General features: G+C 49.3%; 1 protein-coding gene across 1 annotated transcript in view; it reads right to left on the bottom strand.

The window, feature by feature from the left end:
- Nucleotides 1–578: 578 nt before the first annotated feature.
- CLPB (caseinolytic mitochondrial matrix peptidase chaperone subunit B) overlaps nt 579–27,423 on the bottom strand; it is a 143,174-nt gene continuing 116,329 nt past the window's right edge. The window contains exons 7-16 of the mRNA XM_030332063.1: nt 25,634–25,748; nt 15,329–15,406; nt 14,054–14,109; nt 9,193–9,237; nt 8,468–8,629; nt 2,437–2,593; nt 1,897–1,970; nt 1,632–1,751; nt 1,302–1,406; nt 579–893 (exon numbers count right to left, since the gene is read on the bottom strand). Coding sequence (XP_030187923.1) covers nt 645–893; nt 1,302–1,406; nt 1,632–1,751; nt 1,897–1,970; nt 2,437–2,593; nt 8,468–8,629; nt 9,193–9,237; nt 14,054–14,109; nt 15,329–15,406; nt 25,634–25,748 — 1,161 coding nt within the window. The 3' untranslated portion in view covers nt 579–644. The remainder of the gene's footprint in view (nt 894–1,301; nt 1,407–1,631; nt 1,752–1,896; nt 1,971–2,436; nt 2,594–8,467; nt 8,630–9,192; nt 9,238–14,053; nt 14,110–15,328; nt 15,407–25,633; nt 25,749–27,423) is intronic.

The raw sequence follows: 27,423 nt of genomic DNA, 5'->3' as shown, positions 1-27,423 counted from the left end.
TCTGGCCTGACACCAGAATGTGTGGTGAGGGGGAGTAGCTACCACATGGCAGTGGAGTGGGGGATTCTATGGGTCCCTTCTCCTTGGAATTTTAGGGCATGGGAAAGAGGTAGCCTCAGCCTACACTGTACAACCTCTGTGCCTGGGCCTCTGCATTCTTTCTCCATAATCTGTGCAGACATTATGGGGACTCAGTTGCATGAGGGCCAGCAGAGGGTGGCAGACAGGTCACAGCCTGGTCCCTGTCTTTCCTGAGCCAGATCTGTTCTTAGCTGTCAAACTTCTGAGCTTCCTCAGACCGTGATAAAGTTCCAGAGAGTATACAGGCCATGGGGATCATGCTGAAGGATAAAGAAAAGGGATCTCCACCTCCTCCCTGCTCTGAAGAGGGTGGGAAGACAGCCCCTCTCCTGGGGACCTGTTAGCAAATTTTGGGCCCATAACAAATGGTCCAGGGGAGGGCAAAACCCCTATTTTTGATTTTGAGGCTAAGGAGGGGTCTTCCTGTGGCTGTGGAGGTAAACAGGCCTTAGGCTGGGTGGAGACGAGGTAAAGGGCATGAGGGGAAGATAGGGCGGTTGCCATGCCACAGCCGAGGGGCCTTTATTGGATGTTGAGGGCATGTATAGGTAGGTAGGTAGAAGCTAGAGGCTGTGGCACATCTTCTCAGGGTGTAGCGGTGCCTGGATGTCCAGTTTGTGGGTCTTGCTGTCCTTGTCGATGATCTCCAGCCGCAGCTTGGGTGGACGCTTCTCAGCCTGAGGTGAGGGCAGTTCAGGGCTCTTGAGCAGCTGCTTGTCTGAGTCCTCCACAGTGATACGCAGAGTACAGCCCCCTGGCAGCAGATCCTGCTCATAGGCGGCTGCCAGCTGGTTCACCACACGGCGTTCTACCTGCAGGTGACAGGTGAAGTGGTCGTCACCGCTGTGGCCTGGGCTAGCATGTGGCCTGAGCCTGGAGCCCAGGCTCCATCACTTACTGCTAGGGCAAGTCAGAAACCTCTGAGCTTCAGTTTCCCTCTGCAGAGTGGGGCTAAAAACACACAGTTTAAAGGACTATGCTAAAGACTCAGGGGTGTCAGTTTCTGAGGTTCCCAGCTCAGTTCCTCACTCCTAGCAGGGATTCATACTCGGTTATCCTTCAGGACAGGGGTTTTACTTGATCATCTTCTGGTTTTGGTTGTGAAGGGGCATCTGCTCTGGGTATGAACTATTCCAGGTTGGGAGCCCAGGGGCTGGGTCTGGGGGCCCTGGGGTGGGAAGTGTAGAGGTGCCTTACTTCTCTAAGGATCCTGTGCTCACCTCATGCTTGATGGAGCGGGCGCCATAGTGCACGTTGTAGCCGTCGACCAACACGTCTGCCACCTCGCGGTCCCAGAGCAGCGTGATATTGTGCCTTTGCTTGGCCTGAGACAGGTCAGATAGGAGCGTGCCTGCATGTGGCCCAGTGCTTTCCATCTCTCACCACTCTGGCCTGAGGCCTGGGCCTGTGAATGACTGTGTGCCCCTGAGGCCACTGACCCACACCACTGTTCTCCAAGCCTCTAGGAAGGGGGTGCTCCCAACCCAGTGTTCCCCAATTTCCAACAGGCAGATGACCCATCCCCACCCATAGGCAGTTCCTATTCTTACTCTCTTGGCCCAGAAGTTCAGTTCCTTGTTGACAAGTTGGATGAGCTCCGAGTGGCAGAAGGGGAGGAAATAGACAATCTCATTGATTCGTCCCAGAAACTCATCCCTCCGGAAGTGAGCCTGTAGGGCCAGGTTAGGGGTGGGGTGAGCTCTGTGACCCAGAAGGGGTAAAGGGAATTACTAGACCCCAAAGGGGAAGACAGAGAGATGGCTAAGGGGGATCTTCCCACCCAAGACTCCAATAGGAAGGACAAAGACCTCTTACTTTCAGGATGGGACGAATCACATTCTCCTTGAAGTTCTTTGAGATGGTAATCTTGTCATTAATCTGGACATCCCCTGTGGAAAAAGAATCATAAATTGCCTACTCCCCACACCTAGGGAGCTTTGGGAACTGTGTCTGCCTCGTGGGCCCATTTATGAAAAGAGATCTGGTCCTGCCCCTGATGGTCTGTGTGATCCTGGTCAGGGTCTCAGGCTCTCTACGCCTTGGCCTGCTCTCCACCTGAATATTGAGAGGGTTAGAACTGGGCACTTCCTGAGGCTCTTCCATCTCTATGTGCTACAAATCCAAAGCTCAGGATTCCTTAGGGTAGGAGTTGTGTGAGGGAGGAACAGAGGGGAGAAGAGTCAGGACAAGACTTGAGTTCTGACTTGGAAGAGGGGTTGGAGGGTTCACTTCCAAATAGAAAGATGACAGATGTGGCCTCCTGCTTGATGTCATCCTCCACCTCCTGGGGAAGAGATGTGCTGGTGGTCTGGGCACCTGCTCAACTGCCCAGACAGCTCAGGCTGTGTGCCATACCAAGGTTTTCAGCAAGACGGTTATGGCTCATCTCCAAAGCCTCCTGCCGCAGCTGCAGGGCATGCTGTGCGATCTCATCACTGGCCACATTGGAGGTCATGATGAAGATGGCATCCTTGCAGTCGATGGTCTTCCCTTTTCCATCCGTCAGCCGGCCCTGGGAAAGAACAGTGACTCCATGTTCATGGAGGGTTAAGCCTGACTTCCAGAAGTTCTCTCTAGAACCCTCAGCTGCTCCCTCCTCCCAGTTCTCTGAGCACTATTCTCACACCTAGGCTGCAGTGCTCACTGCCCTGGGCTGCAACCACTCCACCTGTTGAGAGTGACTTCAGGCAATATTGCACTTGTTTGTCATCAATAAGGGCCCTTGATTCCTCTCTGGCACCCTGGAAGTCAGCCTGATTAAACATGCATTTATCCAACACACTTCCTTGGCGGCCCAGTCCGGGCCAGGCTCGAGGCTCACCGCACCTTTGACATTCTCCTCCTTAAGAGAAGAAATGCCACTCAAGAAACCAGCAATGACAATTCAGTGAGTTAAGTGGTATAAGGTCACTGTAGGAGTTCAGAGGAGGGTATTTTATAGGGCCACTGTGAAGACTAATATGGTCATGTTGGTTAAAAACCCTTAGTTAACCAAACTATGCAAATGTCCTGAACTGTTATTATGAGAGCAGACAATATACATTTGCTGTATCAAAATGAATGACATGAACTGAAACCAGTATAAACTCTGCATCTTTATTTATTTTTTTAATTTTTTAATGTTTATTGGTTTTTGAGAGAGAGAGAGACAGACAGACAGACAGTGCAAGCAGGGGAGGGGCAGAGAGAGAGGGAGACACAGAAACCAAAGCAGTCTTCAGGCTCTGAGCTATCAGCACAGAGCCTGATGCGGGGCTCAAACTCACAAACAGTGAGATCACGACCTGAGCCAAAGTCAGATGCTTAACTGACTGAGCCACCCAGGTGTCCCCAAATCTCTCCATCTTTAAAGCCATCCTTTTGCCTGACAGAGAGGAAGAGAAAACAAGGGTCCTCTTTAGCCAATGTGGGAAGTTTCCTTGGAATCTTTAGCTCTTTCTAAAGTGACACAGATGAAACCATCTATACAGGAGACAGATACACCGAGCAAAGATACAAGGAGCTACAGCAGAAGGGACAGAACAACGAAGAAAGTATAGTTGTCTGGGGCCACTCAGTTCAAGGGCAAGAAGCTCCACCTACTCAGCAAACATCAAGGCTATGACTGTACAACAACAGCACTTTATAGTCATTTATGACAAAAGCAATGGTCAGGGCCTCGCTGAGCAGAACTGATGGGAATAACAACAGTGGACACCGATGGGGCACTTTCTACATCCACTGCAGGTCTCCTGTTTAGTGCTTTCCATGTGCTCCCATACTCTTCCCACAAAGCACAAACTCATGCCAGGCCAGAGACCATGGCTCTGGGGACAGGTCACTGACCTCAACCTGTCAGCTCCTGCCTGCCCCAGGCTCAGATGGTAACTAGTCCTCCCTTAACAATTCCCATTCCCTGGTGGTATGGACCTGACTCAGGGTCAGCCCTTGCTTCTAAAGCCAAAGCAACGGCAGACTAGCCCTGGCCCTCAGGGGCTAAAGGGGAAGAAATGTGCATTAACCTAGCACCTACTCCATGCTGGGCATGGTATCTGGTGCTTGTTAGCCTTGCTTTATATGGGTCTTTGATACAGGCCTCTCAGAAAGTGTTAGTTCCAAGGGGGTCTATTTAGAATAGATGTGCAGCTCAAGTCCTAATCACTTTCTTGTCCCTGCCTTGGGTGGGAAGAAGGGAAAGCAAGGGTGGAAGCAGATAATCTTTAGCTTTTGCCATTAGCTTCCCTATCTATGAGTTATAGATCAACAGAATCTACCTGGGGGCAATTCTTTTTTTCCTTTTAACGTTTACTTACTTTTGAGAGAGACAGAGACAGAGTGCAAGCAGGGGAGGGGCAGAGAGAAAGAAGGAGACATAGAATCTGAAGCGGGCTCCAGGTTCTGAGCTGTCAGCGCAGAGCCTGATGCGGGGCTTGAATTCACGAACCATGAGATCATAACCTGAGCCGAAGTCAGATGCTCAGCCAACTGAGCCACCCAGGTACCCAGGGGCAATTGTAGTTTTGAAGACCTGTTCTGTGCGTGTGTGTGCGTGTGTGTGAGATGTGTCCAAATATGCGCATAGGACACTGTTCACAGAGCTCAACCCCAAGGACTGAGTACATATGCTGCTATACTGGCTAGAGCAACAACCAACAGCAATTTCATTCCAGGATCAAAGCGCTGCTTCTAACTGGGCCTGTGGATGGGTCCTAGAGGGGTGACGGGAACAGGTGCAGGGTAAGACTGACCCAAAGGATGACTTTCAGTGTTCATGTCTTCTCTTCCTCAGAGTCTTTGGCAATAGGATGTGTCCCAAAGAGGGAGTTGTCACTGGCACACCTCCCAGCAGTGACTGGGTGGGTGTGAATGCTACCCTGGGTTATAGGGATTGCTTTCCCACTGCTTCCATCCTTGAAGGGAAGAGCAGGTTGGGCTCCCCAGGAGCCAGTCTCTTCTTGGGACTTCTTCCCTGTGCTACAGGCTCTGGGGTCATAGTCCTGCTTGGTGTTTTGGTGAGAACATTAGGGCTCCTGCTTCTCTGGATCCAGGCTTGTGAGAACTGGGCTAGGTGGGAACGAGGGTGCTTCCTTCATGCCCCCAGACTGGATCATATGCCCCCACAACTCCCGACAACTGTAGCTTATTCTAGCTCAGCATGCACCACAGTGGGCTAAAATGCTTTTTGCTGCCAGTCTGCCCCACTCATTCATGAACACCAAGGCAGACACTGTGCATCCTGTGTCCCCTCTGCCCCACCTGAACCACATTCCCTCTGACTTTCCTGATAGGTCACAAGGCTCTGGGTTAGCCTTTTCTTCTCTGCATACTACATACCCCCTAGTTGAGAGATCTCATCCCTTCCTGTGGCTTCCATTACCCTGTCCGTGCTGATGCATTCCTGAATCTCTGCTTCCAGTCCAGAATTGTACTATGCTCTAGATCTCTCCAACTGATGACTGGCCTCTTGGACACCTCCATCTGGTCGTCGTCCCTCAGGCATCTCATTTTCAGTGATTTCAAACCTCAGCAACTCACCTTCCTCGCCAATCTGCTGCTCATCCTCCTGTGTTCCCTGCCTCAGTCAATGGCAGTAGCGGCCGTCTTGTCACCCAGGCCAGAAACCCTGCAGCTGGCCACCCCTGGCCCCTCTGTCTCCCCTCAAATTCAATCAAATCACTGAGCCCTGCATAGTCAGCCTTCCGGGAGTTCTGGCTAGCCTGTGGCTCTGCTTTAGAGAAGGCATCCTCAGCTCTAGCCCGGAGGCTTCAACAGCCTCCTTGCTGCTCCCCGTCTGCCTTCCAGTCCATTCTCTCACCAATGCCTTCTCTCAGGCTAGGAAGACAGATCTTTATAAAGTAAGAACCTGGCCATGTTTCTTTCTTGCTTAAAGTCTTTAAAAGCTCCTTACAATCTAACAAGTAAACCCATACTTCATCTCCTGGGATTGTAACTGGTCCCTGACAACTTACCCACTCACCTCCACTGTTCTGTTCTCACTTCCCTTCTGTAGCCGAGCAGTGCTGAGCAGCTGCAGTTCCCTGGACAGGCCAGACGGCCTCGCACCCCCGTGCTTCGGCACAGTAGGTGTCTGCTGCCAGCCCTTCTCCGCTCGTTCGCCTAGAACCTCCTGATTTATCCTTGAAAGGTATACTATATTCCTGTTGAATTAAGTTACTTAACAGAGCATTTCCCCTGACCTCATGGGCTCTGGGAATGGTTGGACTAAGATAAAGTCCCTGTCCACAAGGAGCCTATAAGCATAACTCTGGCTAAGTAATCTTGGATGACAGCTTTGGTCAATGGAATCAAGGATATAAATTTCAGGAATGACAGTAGGCTGGTGGGGGCTGTAGGAAGGGATTATTATCAACTCCCAAAAGGTAGTCAATGGAGTGACAGTAGCAGGGAATGGGTGGACAGGGCTTACATATGGAGGCGGTAACAAGTTCTAGGTGGTGCTGGTTGTATTTCAGTCAGCAGCTGCCTTCCCTCTTTCTGGGCCAAGGTGGTCATCAGAGGTACCTTTCCAGGGATGTCAGAAACTGTTGTGCTCACGCTCCCTGAGCTGGGCCCTCCCTTCCTGTGAATGCTTCACTGCAGATCTACCTCTCTTTTCTGGTCCTACCTGCATGGTAGTTCTTAGTGAAGCTGTAGGCTCTGAACTGGACTGCCTGGGTTCCAACCTTGGATTCTCTCTTCCCAGCTGTATGACCATGGGCAAATTACTTATCTCACTTTACTTCAGTTTCCATATCTTACACAGAGGCAGTAATAAGAACTATCTTCGTAGGGATGTTGGGAGGATCACATGAATTGATACAAGTAACTGTTTTAGACCAGTGCCTGGTACATAAAGTCAAAAATTTCAACATTATCATGTCTCCTTTCCACTTATCTACCTAGGCAGGGAGCTCCCAGAGAGAAGGTCTGGGTCTAGTCCATAGCTGTGTACTTGAATCCCATCAAGAGACTAGAATAAAGTGGGAGGTCTTACAGCACAGATGTGGGTAACTAATATATGACTTTTGAAGGACTGGCCTTTATTCCTCAGTGGGTGGTCTGGGGACAGGGAAGAGCTGGGGGGCTAGGAAGACAGCAATGAAACTAGGGCAGGGACAAGGATACTGGGCCATGTGGGGAAGGTGATGGGCAGCTATGGGGATATCTGGATCTGGGTCTTCTTGGTTTGGCATCTGGTGTGCTATTTGGTCCATGAGGAGTCCCTTCCCACACCTCATCAAGTACACTTGCGACATGGGAAGCAAAACCCCTCCCTGCTGTCCCAGAGCTGGAAGGGGCTAAGTGGAAAAGTGGGCTGGACTCCATCTGGACATATATTGGTTAATATAGCCCCAGCTTGGAAGCAGAGGAGAAGCCTCATGCTCAGTTCTGCCTGGCCTCTAAAGGAAGAGATCCAATCCTCCTATGATAAGCTCTCCCTCCCCTGCTTGAGGTAAGGAATGGCACAGAGTAGGAGAACTGGGGCTCTGGAATCAAATGTATCTGTGGCCCAAACCTGGATCCTCTGTATAATAGCTCCATGGCCTCAGGCAAGTCATTTATAACCTCTCTGAACTTCAGTTTCTTCTGTAAAAAATGAGACAGCTGGGGTGCCTGGGTGGCTCAGTTGGTTGGGCGTCTGCCTTCGGCTCAGGTCATGATCTCATGGTCCATGAGTTTAAGCCCCGCGTCGGGCTCTGTGCTGACAGCTCAGAGCCTGGAGCCTACTTCAGATTCTACGCCTTCCCTTCTCTCTGCCCCTCTCATGCTCATGCTCTGTCTCTGTTTCTCAATAATAAATGTTAAAAAAAATTTTTTTTAATTAGAAAAAATAATAAATAAATAAAAAATGAGACAGCTGTCATTGCCTGGCTATTGTGATGATTAGCGGTGACGTTGTTAGCACAAGCCTAGTACACAGAATGTACTGAAAAGCAGAGTTCTTATTTAGAGCTTACCCTACCAGAAGGAGGTTATCTAATTTGTGGTGAGCCTGGAACTCCTTGGAAGAAAAGGGCTTCACAAGCCAGAAAGGTTCTTGGAGCTTATCTTGGATACAGCCTCCTTCTTTGTCACATGAGGTCCCTGATGCCTAGAGATGGAGCAGAGCTGGAACTAAAAATTCATGTCTCTCTGTCTTGGTACCTCTGCTCCATGTCTCTCCAGAAGGCAGTCTGGGCAGCCAGAAAATGTCAATCTTTGGGTAGTACTGGTCTGTCCTCAAGTGCCCAGCCCAGGCCCTGGTCCAGAAAGGGGGCAAAGCATCATTTGCTAAGTGACTGAATACACATGGGGGCAAAGTGGCAAGTGAAGGGATCAGACAAGCCTCTGGGCCCTTGATTCTTGATTCACAGCACCCCATACTTTTGGGGTCCCCTCCTCCATCCCAGCCCAAAGTCACTTTCACCTCATCAAACAGCTGCAGCATGATAGTAAGCACATCTGGATGGGCCTTGTCCACTTCATCGAAGAGCACCACAGCATTGGGACACTGTTTCAGCTTCTTGGTCAGCTGGCCACCTTCTTCGTGGCCAATGTAGCCTGGTGGGGACCCGATAAACTTGGCCACCTGGAGGAAGGAAGGAAACATATTGAAAAAGCCTTTCTATGCTTTTAGTTTCCGATATGGGCATACATAGGAAAATGGCTTTATTCATTAAGACTGCCTGTGTCAAGGGGCACCTGGGTGACTCAGTTGGTTAAGCGTCTGACTCTTGATTTTTGGCTCAGGTCATGATCTCACAGTTTGTAAGTCTGAGCCCCACGTTGGGATCCATGCTGACAGCATGGAGCCCGCTTGGGATTCTCTCTCTCCCTCTCTCTAACTCTCCTCTGTGTGCGTGTGCATGTGTACTCTTGTACACTCTCTCTCAAAATAAATAAATAAACTTAAAAAAAAAAAGACTGCATGTGTCAACAGGGACAGTCAGGCTTTCTCCTGGGGTGGCAGGAATCCTGCTGTAATGAGAGAGCAGACAGATCTTCTTTATGCTTGTTTTTCAGAGCAAGTCCGATACAAACCAGATCAGTGATCCTGCTGCACACATATGCCCCCAAAGGACAAATCCCAAGGCAGAATCATGTTGATTGACAGATCCACCAAACCACGTTTTACCAAGGACTCTCACTCACCTCATGCCGCTCCTGGAACTCAGACATGTCCAGCCTGATGAAGCCCTGTGTGGAAACAAGCAGGAGTCCATTTGGAGGCAGGAAGGTAGAGGGAAGGGTTAAGGAGGAGAGCTGCTCAAATAGGCCCTAGGGTTTCAGACCACACCAACCAAGATCTTCTACCCCATTCTCACCATAGTGGGTTTCTGTTCACTCCTCCCCCACATGATCCCCTCCATTTGCTACCTTAATAAACCTAAGTCATATCCCTGCCCTTCTAAATCTGGCTCAGAATGTCTCTTTTTTCAGGCTTCTACTGGTCTGATTACCGTATCACCCACCTTCCTACCCATCCCACATTTCCTGAGGGCATCTTGTGTGTGCTGGGCACTGGAGCTACAGCTGTGAACAAGTCTTGGTCTCCGTCCTCAAGGAGAACACCTCAAGTAGGGGCAGACATACATGGACAAATTCGGTCACCATCAGTGTGGACCATGATGAGAAGGAAGGGTACAATAAATACCCAGACAGCTCCACGGTGCCCTCAGCTGTGCAGGTCTTTATAGGGACATGCCCCTTTGTTTTAGTTTTCTTTTATGCTAAGAAATCTTTTAATTTATTTAACAGCTATCCATATGGCAGCTTACAGCCCCTCTCTCTCCACCACTGGGCCTAGGAGTGATCTGAAGGGAACCTCTGGGGTGAGGTTCAACTATGATTAGCCTCAGAGGGAGCGGATGTGTGTGTGTATGTGTATAGTATGGGATCTGTGAGTTAACACAGGCAGAGTATCCACTCCTTCTCACAATGGATTTAGGGAGTGAAAAGGGGATTCACAGGTAGCCTGTCTCTCTACTCACAGCCTGGGTTTCCCAGGTTCCTCTCCTAGTGGCACATACTTCCACCTTAGAAAGTGCACTCACTGAATATGCTTCTTCTGAGGGCTGGGGATGACAGGGTGCCAGGAGCCCAGAGGGAGGTAGCTATTTATGTCTGAAATCCAGGCCACATTCTAGCTCTGCTGCCGGTTAGAAATTCACTCGGTGACGTAGTTTTTCTCTGTTCTGTTCACTCTGTACCAGAGGTAGAGGGCGGCAGAAGAGCCTTGGCAGGGCCTTGGTTTCCAGTCCCAGTTTGGCCACTGTCTGTGTGGCACTGGGCATGCTGCCCCCCTCCCCCTTTTTGAACTGCAGCTTCTTCCTATGTGACACACGCCCTGTTTCCTCTCCCTGGCTCACCAGGGGCCTGAGGAGAGACCTAACCCAAGAGGTAGAGGAGGGCTGGAGAAGTAGTAAGGCAATGTGGAGGTGACCACTGCTATCCGAGAACATGGGGCATTAGCCAGAAAACATTTTCAGAGGGTCCCAGGCAGCTCAGCCAAGAGAAACACAGACTTGAGGAAGAATGGGAGGACAGACATGAAGAAGCTGGGAGTGCTTCCCAGAGGGAGCAAAGCATTGGAACCCATGAGATGGGTATCTAATGATAATAGCTGACGGTCACTGTGTGCTAAGTACCTGGCAATGTTCTAAGCCAGCTACTCTACAGGGCTCAGAACATGTACAAGTCTGTAAAATAAGTATTCTTATCATCCCCACTTTTCAGAAGAGAAGACTGAATCACAGATTAATGTAACTTGACCAAGGTCACTCAGGTTTGACAATTTAGCTCCAAGTCTGTGCTCTTAGCCACTAAACTCTACTGCCTCCTATTTCCTGCTCTGTCAATCAGCAGGGCTCTTGGCAGTCTTCATCTGAAGAATCTTGGGCTTTGTGCCGATGTCAATTGTCCCAGGATCCAGAAGTATAGGCTCTACTGCTCACTTATGTCAAATAATGTGGGTTCTCATCCTAGTTCTCCTACTGATTTGCTAAGTAACTTTGAACAAGTTTCAGGGCTTGAGTTTCTTGGCTTGAATACTTTTGGTTTCACATGATCTTAGTTTAGGATGAAGTGAGACAACAATTATGACAGTAATATCCAACATGTACTGATTGATTACTACATGATAATGATGGTGTCTAGTGTTTTACATTATTATCTCAATTAACTTTCACAATAATCTAATCAGTTAGGCACCATTATTGGACCCATTTTATAGATGAGAAAACTGATGTAAACAGAGATCCCAGCAAACTCCAGAGTAGCTTAGAATTGGGGTTTGAACCCAGGCAGGTGGACTACCCTTGATTCCAATAAAGAAATTATAAAATTGTACAAATGAGACCTTGTGAGGCAACCAGGTCCAGAGGTACCAGTGACCCTTTTCCAATGAGGAAACTAAGGATCACAAAGCCAGAATTTAAATTCAAGCCACCAACTCCCAGGCCAGCATGCATTTCATTTAGTCAGCCCTACTCTACCCTTTTTATGACACGACACTTCCTATAAATCATTCCTTGGGTCCTGTTGGTGTTAGGTACAGTTTAAGACTCTCGGATTTTGAAGGTAGGTCTCAAACTTGCCTGTTATATGGCCAGAAAATGTCTCTACTAAACACAGACTCTAAGGTGAGCTGGCCCACAGGCTGGTACAAGTAGGAGTTTTACGGAAGCACCGCCTAGGATTTAAAAATTAGGGGCACCTGGCTGGCTCAGTCAGTACAGCGTATGACTCTTGACCTTAGGATCTTGAGCTCAAGCCCCATAGTGGGTGTGGGGCCTACTTAAAAAACAACAAAATAAATAAAATGAAAATTAAATACAGAGACAGTTGTTCTGGGCTTCTCATGCCTCTCATCTCCCTATGTGACGTGGGGACAAACTGACAAGTTTACAATCTAGTCTCCTACTGTAGCTGAGAACAATTGTATTGAGAGAAGAGATGAGAGACTGGATTCTGATTTTACCTCCTCCCCTCACAAATGAACTTGGACAAGCCCTTACATGTTGTAGGATCTCAGTCTTCTCATCTGAAAAGTGGATCTAATTTAGCATCGCAGGATCAAGTAAGACAGCTGATGGGGTAGTACTGCAGAAAGTACCAGATGATGAACACACGAGACAAGGGATCAGGCACTTACTTAAATGTGCCAGAGCCTGAGCTCACCGTGATTCATATTACCTCACTGCATGCTCACAACCATCTTAGACACAGGATTGGACAGCTTCACCTTGAGGAAAGAGAGCTCAAACTTGGAGGGGTTAAGTAACCCACCTAAGGTCAGGAGAAAGGAGAACTGGAGCCTGTACTGAGGAATGGCTGGCTCCAGGGCCCTGACTGCCCAGCCCACTGCCTCCAAGGGGTGACGGTGTACTGCAGAATGCCATAACCATGCTTCTAGGAGCCCCCGCACTGGTGTCAGTCTGCCCCTCATTCAGATGCTCCAACTGAAAAATGACCTGAATCATCAGTCTCTTAGCAAGCCCCGCCTGCCTCCTACACCAGCAAATCAGACCATGCTTTCCCTTCTTCCACTGTGTATGAAGACATATTAAGACAGCTTGGATAAGGAGATTATAATTTGTAATTAAATATTAACCTTTCTGACAGTATTAAAATTAAACCACTCAGAATTCTTCATCCCTAATCAGGTGGTTCCTGCCCGTAACTGTATCTTCCCTAATAGTCCTGCTAGTTTATGGCTCTTTCCAGAGTGCTAATTGTTTCAATCGCTGCCAACCTGATGAATTGTCTTAAAGATGCTATTTTGGTTGCAGTATGTTAGCATGCTGTGCGCTGCTTCTTGCCTACTGCCTGTCAAGTGGGTCTGCTTTGGGTTTGGCTGAGGCAGAGCACAGCTACTGGCAGAGCCAGGAAGGCTTAGGAGCCTTTAGCCAGTTATTAGGCAGACGGGGGCCAGGGATGTGGCTCCAGAGGACACAGCCTGAGCTACCTTGTTTCTGTGGTGCCAGGCCCTCAGGGAGGTGGCAAAGGGGTGGTGAGGCCAGAAGCAGGAGGAAAGGTGGCCAGGACTCTGCTGCTGCGGCAGTTTGGCTGGCAGAGGCCTGAGCAATTCCTCATTGCCTCAGCTGCAGAGGTCTTCCATAGAAATTAGGCGAGGGCATCTGGGGTCATGGGCAATCTCAGGTTGTGAGCAGGGGGACTTTAGCTTCCACAATGGAAAGACTGGTGGAAAGAAGAATGTCTGGCTTTAGTTGAAATGTTTCTACAATCTCCAAGGATGGATCTCTTGGACGTTTCTCTCTGCGTGAAAACATTTACAGTCTGCCTAGAGGGTGCCTGGGTGGCTCAGTTGGTTAAGTCTGCCTAGAAAGTCAAATTAAGCAGGTCTTGGAAAGCCAGAGTCTGAATAGATATGGGACAGGGACAGCCTTCTCCTATGAAGAGTCCGTGGGCTTTCAGTCATGGGGCAAAGGGGACTATGACCACACCACAGGTTAGGGCATAAGAAATCATGTTTAAAAGCTCATATACAATGGAGAGAAGCAATAAGGCATCTTCTCATTCTTGTTTTCTTCTATAGGCCCCAAGACTCTAGCATGGTCTTGATGCACTAGACAGTAATAGTACGTTTCTAAAGCTGTTTCCTTGTTCAGCCTGAGTTCCTCAGGTAAGGGAAAGTGTCTTAAATGCTGAGTTATTAGAATCTATTACAGTACCTGGCCAAAGTAGATGCCTGAAAATGTATGGATGAATCTCAGTGGGTTCTCCCAAATGCCCCAGGAAGCAGGCAGGGCAAGGATTATTTTTCCCATTTCATAGATTAATAAATGGAGGCACAAGGAGACTGGATAACTTGCCCAAAGTCCTGGAATATTTGGTAGCCAAGTTGGGGGCTAGAGCTGAGGCCTGCTTCCTGGGTCAGGGCCCATCTTTCTGATTCACTATTGACAGATTCAGAGAGCCTAGAATTTTGGAGGCTAGCAGTAATGAAGAGGTTTCTATGGCCTGCACCTCAGGCCCAGATCCTGGCCCTTACCTTTTTGGCATCTTTGTGCATATATTTGGCTGTTTGCTTGGCCAGCTCTGTCTTTCCTAGTAAGACGGAAGGAAGAGGTGTTCGGTTAGGACCAGATGACTATCTCCTGGAATGAAAGAATATTAGAAATGCATGGACACTGGAAATAATGTATTTTATGGGTGGGAACACTGAGGCTCAGAGAAGGTCGGTGACTCTCCCAATGTCACTGGGAGAATTAGAGGTGGTGCTGAGACCAGAATCAAAGTGCGTTGCACCTTGATTTTTCTGTGGATGGAGACTGAGACTTTTTCTCTATAGCAGCATCCTAACAGTGGGAGGTTGACACTTATAATCCAGAGCCAACTTATCCTTTGAAGCCCAGTGCAAACCTTGCCTCTGACAGGAGCACCCTGACTTCCTGGTCACTGCACTGCATCTCTTTGGACACTCATGGTCTTGCCATCCAGCCAGGCCCTGGAGCCATAGGCCAAACAGAGGCTGGGAGAGGATAAAGAATACCTCTCCTTGGCTTCACAGCCTTTCTTTGTAACATAAAGAAACAATGACAATACCAAAGCGGTGGCTCTAAGGGCCATTTGGTATGATGGCCAAACCTTTGGAAGTCACTGTCTAGTATAGGAAATCAAGTTCTACAGTATCATGGTGAGGTGGCAGTAATCTACATCTGGGGGAGAGCTAGGCCCATGAAGATGCTGAGAGGGGAAGAAGAGACAACAAATGCATGAAACTCCCCAAAAAGACAATGGTGGGAGGTGGTGGTGCAGGTCAGGGGTCTGTGAGGGTGGAGAGTGAGGGAGTGAGAATGCCTCAGATAATCCAGCCCAACTGGCTAAGAAAAATACCAAACCCATTTGACTGAAACCAATTTTGCTATGCACCCCACACTGTGTTGGCCACCAGGGGCTTTCTTTAGCTTGCTAGAAGGTTATGTCCCAAGTTGTACTAATAAATAAGGTTGGTGTGCTGGGCAGTGGAGGTGGTTCAACTGTTCCCAAAGGGCAGCCTCTGGGGATGCAGAGTGGCTGGACCAGGGCTAACAGACCCCAAAGGGCTTGGTTGTCCAGGTGCATCAGGCCCTATACCACAGCTTCCGGAGGGAGGGGCATCATTCCAGCTGTTCCTAATGTGACAGACAACCCTCTTTCTGGCTCTGTAATTTGGAGGCAGTTGTTTTGAGAGCTGGAATTCAGAAGTGGGCTGTGTGACCCTGGCCCATAGCAGCTGGGGCTCCCTCAGCACTCCTTCCCTACTTGCCGTTCTGCTCCCAGTTACCTATTCCAGATGATCCCAAAAAGAGGAAGACCAGAGGGTGTTCTTCATCGTACCAGCCATTCTCCTTCCTCCGGATCGCTAGGGCCAAACACACAAGACGGGGGGGGGGGGGGGGGGGGGACAGTGAGGGAGGCAGATAAATCAATGACACAAAAGGCAGGATAATTATCACTAAGTATACAATATGTTTTACTGCTCTGCGCCCACTCAAAGTCCTCACTACCATTAGTGCTGCCTAATCTGATTAGCTGGCAAGGCCCCTAGAGACACCTAATCAGGTTAGCATGGATTTGGAAAGCTGCCCAGAGCAGATTTCGGATAAAGTTTTCCAGGATGAGCACTCAGCGTTGCCAGGGAAACTGAAAGGCGGGTGGATGGTGAATGGAGGTGAAGGGGGCAGGGGGCTGGTGAAGGAGAACTGGAGAGGAACTTTAGCTCTCAGAGGGCTGGTTCCACTTCTACTCACGACTGGTGGGAGACTGAGCCTGCCTCCTATGCAAATGCAAGAGACAGAAGCCCATGGCAGGCCCTGAGGGATCTGGGGTATGAGCTCTGGACTCTTTCCCACTTGGGGAAACCAAGACCTAGTCTGCTGTCTGGAAGTATAGCCAAATGTACTTTCTGGAATCCAATCAAGGGTAGTGTGGAGCTCAGGGCACAGAGGGGTGGACCACATGGTTGGCACTGTCACTAACCATGACCTCCATCAGGGAGAAATGGTGCGGGAGTGGGACAGATATGTCCCAAGTTCCCTGGGAGTTCAGCTCTGCCAGAGTGAGACCTGACCTCCCCTCTTTATTTTTTATTAAAAAAAATTTTTTTTCCAATGTTTATTTTTGACAGAGAGAGAGAGACAGAGCATGAGCAGGGGAGGGGCAGAGAGAGAGGGAGACACAGAATCCAAAACAGGCTCCAGGCTCTGAGTTGTCAGCACAGAGCCCGACGCGGGACTGGAACTCACAGACCGCGAGATCATGACCTGAGCCGAAGTCGGACGCTCAACCGACTGAGCCACCCAGGCACCCCATGACCTCCCCTCTTTAGGATGAAGTATATAATCAAAGGCTGTGCATTCAAGGTGAGGAAATTAAGTGTCCAACTACAGAGTGGGAGAATCAGGCTCCAGAAGCATCACTCGAGTATAAGAGCAGGGGGCAGAATGAGGCAGAGTCATTAGAAAAAGAACCATTTATTGGACAAGCTATCTGCCGGGCACAACTAGAAAAACTGTCAACATTTTTTTATTACTCAAGACCCACACAAACACCCTGAGAAGTAAAGTATTATTCTTAACTCCATTATACTGAGCAGGAAACTGAGGCCAGAGATAAAGAGATTTGACCATCACGTCACATAACTGGTAGATTACTACTAGTTGGTATAGATGGTAGAGTTACTTCTCTCTCTAAACAGGTTTTCTTTTTTTTGCTCACATATGGCTGCTTTTAAAAAGTATCCATTCGGACTGCATTAATGGGAACGTGGCAGTCAGAAGATAGAAGGGGACAGAGGACTGTGCAGGGTTGGTCTACAGATGGAACAACATGTATGCTCTGGTGCTCAGAGTGTCAGGGGGAGATTAACAGAGGGATATATGTCAGAAGACAAGGCCTGGAAAACAAGTCAACTGAGAAAGAGTTGATGGCCTTAGGGAAGTGTCTGCTGGTCCTGAGGTACAAAGATCCTGTGTGGTACAATCTGTGGCTGGGTTTCAAAGAAGTAGCTACACAGATCAGGGAAGGCTTTCTAGAAGAAGTAGGACTAATAAGGGATCATGAAGGCCAGGAAGGATCCGAAGGGGCAAAGGTGGCCCGCATGACACAGATTGAGAAACAGGAATGAACATGAATAGTTGTGGGTGGGATCAGCTTACCGTCTCAAATACCTGCCATAGCACTTCAGGTCTTTGCTGTGGTCTTTCTCAACTCAATCTCTAATGCTGCTACCTAAAGAACTTTCTAGTTCTGGCCTCAGCAGGAACAGATGGAAGTGCAACCTTTTGGGAGATGCTCTCTGTGAATCATGAGGGGGGCCTGAGAAGACACTCAAGTCTAGCTTCTCTAAACTAGTTGACCCAGCCCTATGGAAGGCTTGGTTCTCAGGGGAATCCACTGGCCTCACAGATACCTGAAGGCTGGGAATGACAAGGGGCAGCCCAAGCCTGGCTGAGAGGGAGTCCCCAGTGTCCTGACAGAAATAAGAACCTGTGGGTGGGGGCTTTGGGGGACGTAGAGATACAAGATGGCAAAGGTTAGACTGTGAACATGATGTGTGGATGTGTTTTGGGGCAGGGGTGAGGCAGGGGTCATCTGAAAGGAGTCACATTCTTTAAAAAGTTGGGTGAATTGAGAGTGTAGGCTGAAAAGCTGAGCATGAACTGGGTTCAGGCTTCTTGGGGTTTTGGGGGGGGAGAGAAGTGCCCAGGCATCACTTAGATAGGTGGCCTAGGGGAATTTGGGATCCTCCAGGTGTCATGAATCTGAGGTTCTGATCTTGATTTCTCTTTCAGGAAAGCTTCCCGATCACTGAGAGTTGCACATTGCTGGGCTATGCAGTTCAAAAGCGCCATGGAGAAGGTGGAATTGGATTATGCCTGGGGCCATCTTTCCCCCTTCTTTTCTAATAATGCACCTGGGAGAGAGCTCTTTATAATGCCAGGCAGACTCCACTGCACAGCTGTCCCTGGCCAATTCTGCCAGACCCAGGGCATGGATCTGGGGTGGGCTTGATCTGGTCCCCCTGTGAAACAGGCGAAATGCCAACCATTAAACAATTACAACTCTGGATATTTCTAATAATATCTGAAGAGAAAAACGACCAAGCAGATGGAGTCCGACAGAATGAAAAATGGAAGCAGCTAGGAAAGACTGAGGAAGGCAGGCCTCAGGGTGTGTGGTTGGCAGGGTGGCTGATGACCATGGCTGGTCCTGTTGGGCTGGGGCAGAGGCTGGGACAGAGACCCTGATGGGCCACTTGAGATGTGCCATAGGTATCGATGTTCTCGCTGTGGACCAGCAACAGCAACTTACTCTGCTAGCACTTTCCAGTGTATCAACAACTTGCATAGACATAACTTCATTTGAGCCTCATTATGACAAAGCAGGCAGGGCAGGGAACTTGATTCCCTTCTTATAGATGAGGAAATATGTGCAAAGAAGTTAGGTAACGTATTCAAGTTACACAGGTAAATAAATGAAGACCCTGGGCTTTACCCCAAATTCTGGCTGACTCTGGAGCCTGAACTGGTGCTTCAAGAGTTTAAAGAAAGAAGTTGGCTCTCCCTGGCCACAGCACCTTCTCGTACCCTAGCCTCACCCAGAAAACTGTCTTTTCTGTAGTCTTCCAGTCTGGCTCATTCAGCCTTTGATACATGGCTTCAGGAGCTCCTGTCCTCCAACAGTCTGCTGACAACTGCTCTCTGGGCTAAGATGGTGTCAGGGTCCCCGAGTGGGCAGCTGAGCCCCTTCCATGGCCGGTCCCATCTCTGTGAGCTCCAACAGGCCCGGCTGCCTCTACACAGGCTGGGCGAGCAGCAGTGCCTCCTTGCTGTGTTCTTCCCCTTAGCAGAATGCCTGCCTTCTCCTGGCCATGCCCACCACCACTGGACCATCTTAAAACTCACATGCAACAACCTTTTTGATTAACTCTACCACCCCACATCTACTCCATTAACTCTCGGGGTCTGTATTCCCTGGTCGACTTTCACCTATGGGGTGGTATAATAGACATGGTAGGAGTTAGAGGACCTAGTTTGGAGTCCTGGCTCTGCCACTTACTAGCTGACTGAATCTGAATAAAACACTTATTCCTGTAGAGCCTTATTTCTTCATCTGTAAAATGGGAGTAGTCAGACACATGCTAAGCCAGCCCCACATGTAGATGAAATGAGTCTAGGGTTATGAAGGCACTCCGTAAGAGAGGATAATCAGAAAAGTACAAATAACGGTAGTCAAAGCAGCTGCCGCCAGCTTTGGTATTTTATAGATATCTTTTTCATCCTTATGCTAGTCCTGAGAAGTAGGTATTGTCTCCATTTAAGAGGAGACCAGGGCTCAGTAAGGGGCAGCGTAAGGGGTTTCATCCACCTGTGCCCTTGCTTCCTGGAGGGTGTTCCCTGCTCAGACTGTGTAATCTGTGGGAGCAGATGCTAGGAGTTCCATTTCCTGAGGGACCCTTGGGACTAGCCCAAAGGTGGTATAACATTGCTGACTACATGAATTAATTCTTGGTCATTCTGAAATCACAAGGAGGAAAAAAGAGATGCTTCAACTTCCATTTTACAAACGAGAAGAGTAAGGCCTGACCCAAGAGTTTGTTAGTGCTCCAAATGGTTACTACTACCCTTGGGAGAATAAGGCTTCCTCTCTCTTCATAACCCCTCTCCAGGGAGCCTTTTCCATTTGTGCAGCAAACAAGCTCTGAGCCAGGTGCTGGGATACCTAAAAAGACACCTAAAGTAAGGTCTGTTCCTTTCAGGTGAATGCTGCTCTGCCAACTGTAGGCTCCAAAAGGAATGGGAACACTGGGAGAAATGCGGGAAGAGCCATTTGCATCTGGGCGAGAATGATGAGAGGGGACTGCCAGGCAGTAGGGGTATGATGGAACATTCCAGACAGAAAGAACCATCGTATGCCAAACTAAAACAACAGGAGACAGCTGCCTCTGTCTGGCTCAAGGTTCTGGGGCAGTCTGGGTGGGCTGACTCCTCCTTCCTGATCAGTTCTAGTGATCTAGTGTGGGAGGTTTTTTTAGCCTAACCTGGAACACGTTTGTCCCATGCTTGTGGCATCTCCTATGGGAACGAGTCCTTAAGAGGGACTCCTGTGGTTGAATCACCTGCACATCTATTAGCAATCTCCTGTCTATACCTTTATAGGTTCAAGGAGCACAGCAAGTGCTCAAGAAGTACTTGCTGGATGAGTGGATACTGATTGGAGCCTCAGGCTGAGAGGGTGATGAGAATACAGTTCTCTCCTTTTTTTTTTTTTTAAATGTTTAATGCTTATTTTTATTTTTGAGAGAGACAGAACAAGAGAGAAACACAGTGCGAGCAGGGGAGGGGGCAGAGAGAGAGGGAGACACAGAATCTGAAGCAGGCTCCAGGCTCCAAGCTGTCAGCACAGAGCTCGACACAGGGCTTGAACTCACAAACTGCAAGATCATGACCTGAGATGAAGCTGGACACCTGACCGACTGAGCCAACCAGGTGCCTGAGAACAGTTCTTTTCTTAGTCTCTAAGGATTAGTGTTTCTGAAGGCAAACAATTGCTACTGAGTGGTTAACATAAAAAATGCAAAGACTGGCTTTTGCGAAACCCCCCAACCCCCGCTCGTGGGTGTACTGGGGTAGGAATCACTAGAAGGATCACCCTTCCAGAAAGAGGATGGGTTGAGAATCTGTGTTGAGGAGAGGCTAAGTGTGAAGATGGGCTCAGGCTTAATTCACTTGAGTTCAGCAATCTTTTATACACCTGTGTGCCCAACCTTGGGGAAAAAGCTGAAGGAGAGGTAGTTCCTGACCTTTGGAGGGAGACATCAAATAGATGCCCTTTGTTAAGTGCAGTGATAAAAGATGTCCGTGGGAAGCCCCAAGAATGGGCCCTCTGTCCAGGTGGAGGGCTAAGGAAGGCTTCCTGGAGATAGCCTGGGTCTTGAGGATCTCAGCAGACCAGGGTGGTCCAGAAAACGAGAACATGTGAAGTGGTATGACGTGAAGGTGGGACTGCAAGCAGTTTTCTAAATTAATCATTGCCACACCATGACTCAGGGATGGCCTGATTATATTTCTCAGCTCAGAAACAGGACCCCAAGAGGGGTCCAGAAAGGTATAGGGTGGGCTGGGGTGATTACATTTTTGGACTGTCAAAAAGAGAAGTGAGTCCACCGTGTGCCACGCAGCCAATGGTGAGATTCTGAATTTGGGCCAGACCCCAGCATGGTAGAGCATTTAAGCTGGCAGAGGTCTCCTGAGGGAGAGTCAAGTGGGAACAGAGCAATGGGTGTTGAGGATGAGCCCCTGGTCAGAGGGAGCTGCAGGGAAGCTTCCAGGTGTGCAGGCTGACCCAGAGCAGAGCTGGGGAATGGCCTATCCACCCAAGGGGCCAAAGGTCAAGTCGTATGTGTGTTGTTATTAACTATCAATATACTCTTGTTCCTAGTATGCTTGTGAGCTACTAGAGGGTAGGCTTACAGCTTCTCTTCTCTCCTCAGAGCATGAGACAGACATGGTGCCCAACCAAACTAATTCAACAAACTGCACTACACATCTACTTCAAAGCTGTGCCAGGAACTGCGAAAACAAAAACGACTGAGGCATGATCTCTGCTCTCAGGAGTCTACAGTCTATTACTTTTTTTTTTTATTTTTTATTTTTTCAACGTTTTTATTTATTTTTGGGACAGAGAGAGACAGAGCATGAACGGGCGAGGGGCAGAGAGAGAGGGAGACACAGAATCGGAAACAGGCTCCAGGCTCTGAGCCATCAGCCCAGAGCCCGACGCGGGGCTCGAACTCACGGACCGCGAGATCGTGACCTGGCTGAAGTCGGACGCTTAACCGACTGTGCCACCCAGGCGTCCCTACAGTCTATTACTTTTGAACTGAGTTAGGCTAAGTAAAAACCAGCCAGAATGTGGGAGATAGGCAGGGCTGGGCTAGGTTGGGGAAAGGGCCAGAAGAAAAGGAATTCCAAGCAGAGAGGGCAGCATCAACAAATGCAGAAAGCAGAAGCAGCTGGTGTATGTGATGCAGAGCTGGGTTGGGGGAGGCATGGTAGAGGAAGGTGGGGCAGCTGCAGGGGTGGGCCTTGTATACTGGTCAGGGCAGCAAGAGCCACTCAAAGATTTTAAACAGGTAAGTTTTTACATTTTACAAAGCTCACTCCAGCTGGGTAGGAGAAGTGGTTATAGGGGAAGGAAAGGAGGCAGGGCGACCAGGGAGGAGGTCACTATATGGTTCAAATGGGAGATCCTGAGGTCCTGAGCAAGGACAGTGGTATTGGGAATGGAGGGGAGAGGGTAAGTTTTGAGACCCGTTTAAGAGGCAAATGCTAGAACCTGATATTTGATGGGCTGTTAGGGGTGAGGGAGAGGGAGGAGGGGCAAGGAATAATCTAAGTTTTTATTTTAGGAGATAAGTGAATAGTGGTGCCTTTACTGAGACAGGAGCACAGGATGTGGACAAGTTGGAGGAAGCAGTGGAGTCTAGTCCTGAATGTGCTGAATAGACAGCTCGTTGCTTTTCTGAGAATGGTGGGAATGTAGAGTCTCTGAGATCCCAGGAGGTCTGCTCAACAGGGCAGGCATCCTCCCCCTCCCATGACCAACAGTAGCTCTGGGTTCTGTAAGGAGAGCCTCACTTTCAATGCCAAGGCTCTGGCTTGTGGTATGTAGGCTGGCCTTGCTTTGGCTCCAGTGACCCTAGAAGACCAGAGAGGCCATGGGGGCCTAAGCTATGGGGTTGGTGCTTTATCTCCTCCATTTGTAAGGCGGTAACTGTGCGCCAGCCTTGCTAGAAGCCCTGCAGCTGGGGATCACACTGATAAATTCACTGTATTACTTTGCACAAATCAATATCCCAGCACTTACCAGGGGTTGATGTGACCGAAATTGGTTTCAGCCAATTCGTGTGGGTAATAAATGGCCATTTATCAAATCAATTCATTCTGCGGCACTTCTCTGGCTGCCCATCCTCATGGTACCCCTGGGGTGCCAGGCTCCACCCAGCCAGTCCCTAGCATATATCTGACGCTAGCCTAGAGGATCCAGAGAGGCCTGGCCTACCCCTCTGGATGTGCGTCTGTCTCCTATACTTGCTTCAGTCTGGAGATCTTGAAGCATTGGCTGCTGCTTGCCTGCCACAAATTCTGGCCCACAGAGTACCTCATGCTTCACCTGGGTTGGTAGGTGAACATTATCAGATCTTTATCAGTGTGATGACCAGCCACAGGCTTTTCAGCTAGGCGGGCATACAGTTATCACCATACAAATGGAGGAGACACACAAGCCCACAGCTCAGGCCCCAATACCTGTCTGTCTTTTCAAGGGTCACTGAAGCCACAGCAGGGTCAACCTACATAACACAGGACAAGGTGTAGGACCCTCCCAATCCGCGGCAAAGTCTGGGTAACAGAATGGAGTTTTGGGTAGAGGGAAGCTCTCAGGGCAGGCATTCTGACAGCCCTTCGGAAGTGGGCAACTGAATCATTTACTCCGGCTATGGGCCAACAACAAGGAGAGACAAAGTGGGTGGTGCATCAGAGGTTGGTGTAGGATCAGAGGAAGAGGCCAGCCTGGGGCTGAGACTAAGGATCAGTCTCGGCTTGAAGGAAACAACTGTGGGACTAATTTAAAGAACATAGTGCCCCACTCTAGCTGGTAAACACCTTGACGACAGGGACTGGAAAGAGCATGTACTTTATAGTCAGTCAGTCCTGGATTTGGCTCCCCAGTTCACAGATGAGAAAGCTGATGCTCAAACAAGCCATGTGTTTAGCTGGAGTTGCACAGCTAAAGAGTGCAGACCTGCTATTTTAGCCCACGTCGGTCTAAATCTCTCCTTCCCATGTCCTCCTCTCCCCTCCCTCCAACTTCTTGGAGCATCACATCTTATGGGGCTTGAGAAGCTGGGGAGAAGCAAGAGGTCAGAGAGGAGGAGACAGCCTGCTGGGAAAGGGCTGTGTAAGGAGCAGAGGGAAAACACTATGATGGCAGCTGCAGTGCCGGCCCAGGTGGACAGGAAACTGCTTTCTTAGCTCTCTGTGCAGGTAATGCCTTTTCCATGGGCAACTCCTCTCTTCAACCCTCAGGAACTCCCAGGGCTTCCCCTCCCTCCACCTCAGCCACAGCCTTGGCAAAGAAGTAAGGTGTCGCCACCTGTAAGGTGGTGGCTGAGAGTGGATGTCTGTATCCAGATCCTAAAGGGCAGCCTGGTGTGGCTTGGGCCTGAGTAGTGGGGCCTGTGTGTTCAAAAAGCTTTCCTTGGCTCCTGTGTATGCCTCTAGGCAGCCTCCTGACTTCTAGCTGGTGAGGCAGTTCTGGTCCGTGGGCTCCTTTTATCCGCTGATGAGGGACTCATGACTGCCACATGAGTCCCACTGGTGTGTGAGGATGATGGAGACCAGGCTGGGCTGTGTTGCAGGGGTGGCTGCCTTCATTTTTCAATTACTCCTCTAATTGGTATCCTAGGGCTGATATGCTGCTCCAGAATGTCCCAGAGGGGCACCACAATACAGCCTGATGTCTTCTTTTATCACTAAGCCTTTATCAGGTGCTGTCTTTGGTAGTTGCTGGATCACATCTGGTGGGGCCAGATGCTTGGAGAGAAGGGGTAAGCAACATGAATAGAATGTCCTGACACCATAGCGCAGAGGTTTTTAAACACGAGCTGAGCATCAGAATTGCCTACACAGCTTGTTAAAAGTTTGCTGGGCCCCACCCCAGAGTTTCTGATTCCATAGGTTTGGGGTGAGGTCTGAGATCTGCAATTCTAACAAGGTCCTAGAGGATATTGATGCTGCTGGTCCAGAGACCATGCTTTGAGAACCACTGCCTGCTTGTTTAAGCCAGGCGTGGGTTACTCTGCCCTTGCCTTATCTGTCTGAGGACAGCTTCAGAGAGTCATGCACCTGAGTCAGAGAAGAGAAGTGAGACCACTATCTTGAGCAGAACCCTAGTTTTATAATTCTCTCTAGTGGGGTCTGCATGGGCAGAAGGGCCATCAGAGTAGGGGTTATACCAGAGAGCATTCCGGCTCCCAGTATGGGACCTAAGAGCTTCTAGGGTCAAGAAGAAAGCACTTAAGGCTTGTTCAGGGTATTTCTCCTAAAACTGAACCAGATGCTGACAAAAAACACTGAAAAGTGGCAGAGTCCCAGGCTGGGAGACAAAAGACAGAAGTTCTAGTTCTGACTCAGCTGCCACATTACAAGTGATGGACAAGCTCCTACTCCTCTCTGGGTCTTAGTCTGCCTACCTGAAAAGTTAGGGGTGGGGACAGTGGACCAGATCAAGGTTTGAGTCAGAGTATAGCAAAGCAGCCTTGAGCAATTATTATGAGTGCTCTGTATCTCCGCTTCCTCATCTGTAAAATGGGGATTTACCCTAACCGGGTTGCTGTAAGGACTAAATGACAACATACATGAAGAGCTTATCACAATGCCTGGCACACAGAAAATACACAACAAATGTTAAGTTGTAATGTTAGTCATTTCTGCCTGGTATGGTGACAGCAGGATGCACACCTCACTGCAGCAGACCATGAGCTCCCCAGCCCTTTTCTGGCACTGGCTGGCATCTTGACACTCACCAGCACCCACTGTGGCGATGGCATTCTCCTGGCCAATGATGTGCTCTTTCAGCCGTTGCTCCAGGGGAAAGCGGCGCCGCTCCTCGGCCTCACGCTTCCGCTGCTTCTCCTGGTACTGTGGGGAGAGAGGGCAGGTGGCTCAGGAGCACAGGGCCCAACAGGATCCCAGTTTCATTCTACCCTGTAACTCAGGGGTAAAAAACACAGTTCTGGGTCTCCAGGGGTCCTAATGCACACTCTGGCTCCTGGTCATTGGAGGCTGGCCCAGTCCTTCCCACTGTCCCCTTGTCCTAGTCCTCACCTCATTCTCCTTACTTCAGTTGGCCACTGCTCAGGAGTCCTGGCTCATCTTGCCAGTAAAATAAGTACTGCTAGTAAAGTAACTCTTGACTCTGGAGTCTGACAGAAGACCTGAGTCTGAATCCTAGCTTTATCACTTATAAGATGTGCTTATCATCTGGAGCAAGTTACTCCCCCTCAGTTTTCTCATCTGTAAATTGGGGATTAAATATGATGATATACATAATGTGCCTAACATCATGGCTGGCATTCAGTTTTAAGTGCTTAATAAAAATAGGTTATTTCCCTTTCCACTTACCCTCTTGAAAACTTTTCTGGTTTTACTTTTTTTTTAATGTTTGTTTTTGAGTGAGAGTGTGAGTGGGGGAGGGGCAGAGAGAGAGAGGGAGACCAAGAATCCCAAGCAGGCTCCATGCTGTCAGCACAGAGCCCGAAGCAGGGCTCAAAGCCATGAACCATGAGATCATGACCTGAATCGAAATCAAGAGTCAGACGCTTAACTGACTGAGCCACCCAGGTGCCCTGTTTTTCATTTTTTTAAAAGTAAGCTCTACATCCAATGTGGGGCTTGAACTCATGACCCGGAGATCAATGGTCACATGCTCCACTGACTGAGGCAGCCAGGTACCCCAAAAACCTTTTGGTTTTTATTTAAAAAAAATTTTTTTTAACGTTTATTTATTTTTGAGACAGAGAGAGACAGAGCATGAATGGGGGAGTGTGAGAGAGAGAGAGGGAGACACAGAATCCGAAGCAGGCTCCAGGCTCTGAGCCGTCAGCCCAGAGCCCGACACGGGGCTCGAACTCACGGACCGTGAGATCGTGACCTGAGCTGAAGTCGGACGCTTAACCGACTGAGCCACCCAGGCGCCCCCCTTTTGGGTTTTTTTTTTCAACCTTTATTTATTTTTGGGACAGAGAGAGACAGAGCATGAACGGGGGAGGGGCAGAGAGAGAGGGAGACACAGAATCGGAAACAGGCTCCAGGCTCTGAGCCATCAGCCCAGAGCCCGACGCGGGGCTCGAACTCCCGGACCGCGAGATCGTGACCTGGCTGAAGTCGGACGCTTAACCGACTGCGCCACCCAGGCGCCCCCCCCTTTTGGTTTTTAAACCAGAGCTATGAACACCCTCTACTTCCATGATACTGCATTTCAATTAAACACAATTATTCACTAATTGCTGTCTGTTTTGTCCTGTGCATGCCATGATGGAAAAGGCAGAGTGGAGAGGAGGACTAGAACCCAGAGGGTTCTAGTCGCTGCTGAGTGCCTGGCATGTGTCTGGCCCTGGGCTTGGTCCACTTCAGGGAAGGCAGGAGGAGGAAGCCTGAATATGATCACACTGCAGGGAAGAGAGGAGAGCCAGGCCTTGTCCTCAGGAAGCTCTAAGTTGGGAGGAAGGTGAGGCAGGGCCTGTGCACAAATATTTCTCAGGCAATACTGATCATTTTCCTCCAAAGCATGTGTGCCTATTTCTAGCCTATACCC

Source organism: Lynx canadensis, chromosome D1 (assembly GCF_007474595.2).
Source record: "Lynx canadensis isolate LIC74 chromosome D1, mLynCan4.pri.v2, whole genome shotgun sequence".
NCBI classification, from domain to species: domain Eukaryota; kingdom Metazoa; phylum Chordata; class Mammalia; order Carnivora; family Felidae; genus Lynx; species Lynx canadensis.
The sequence above is the reverse complement of the archived record's forward strand: the minus strand, read 5'-3'. Positions and strand labels throughout refer to the sequence as shown.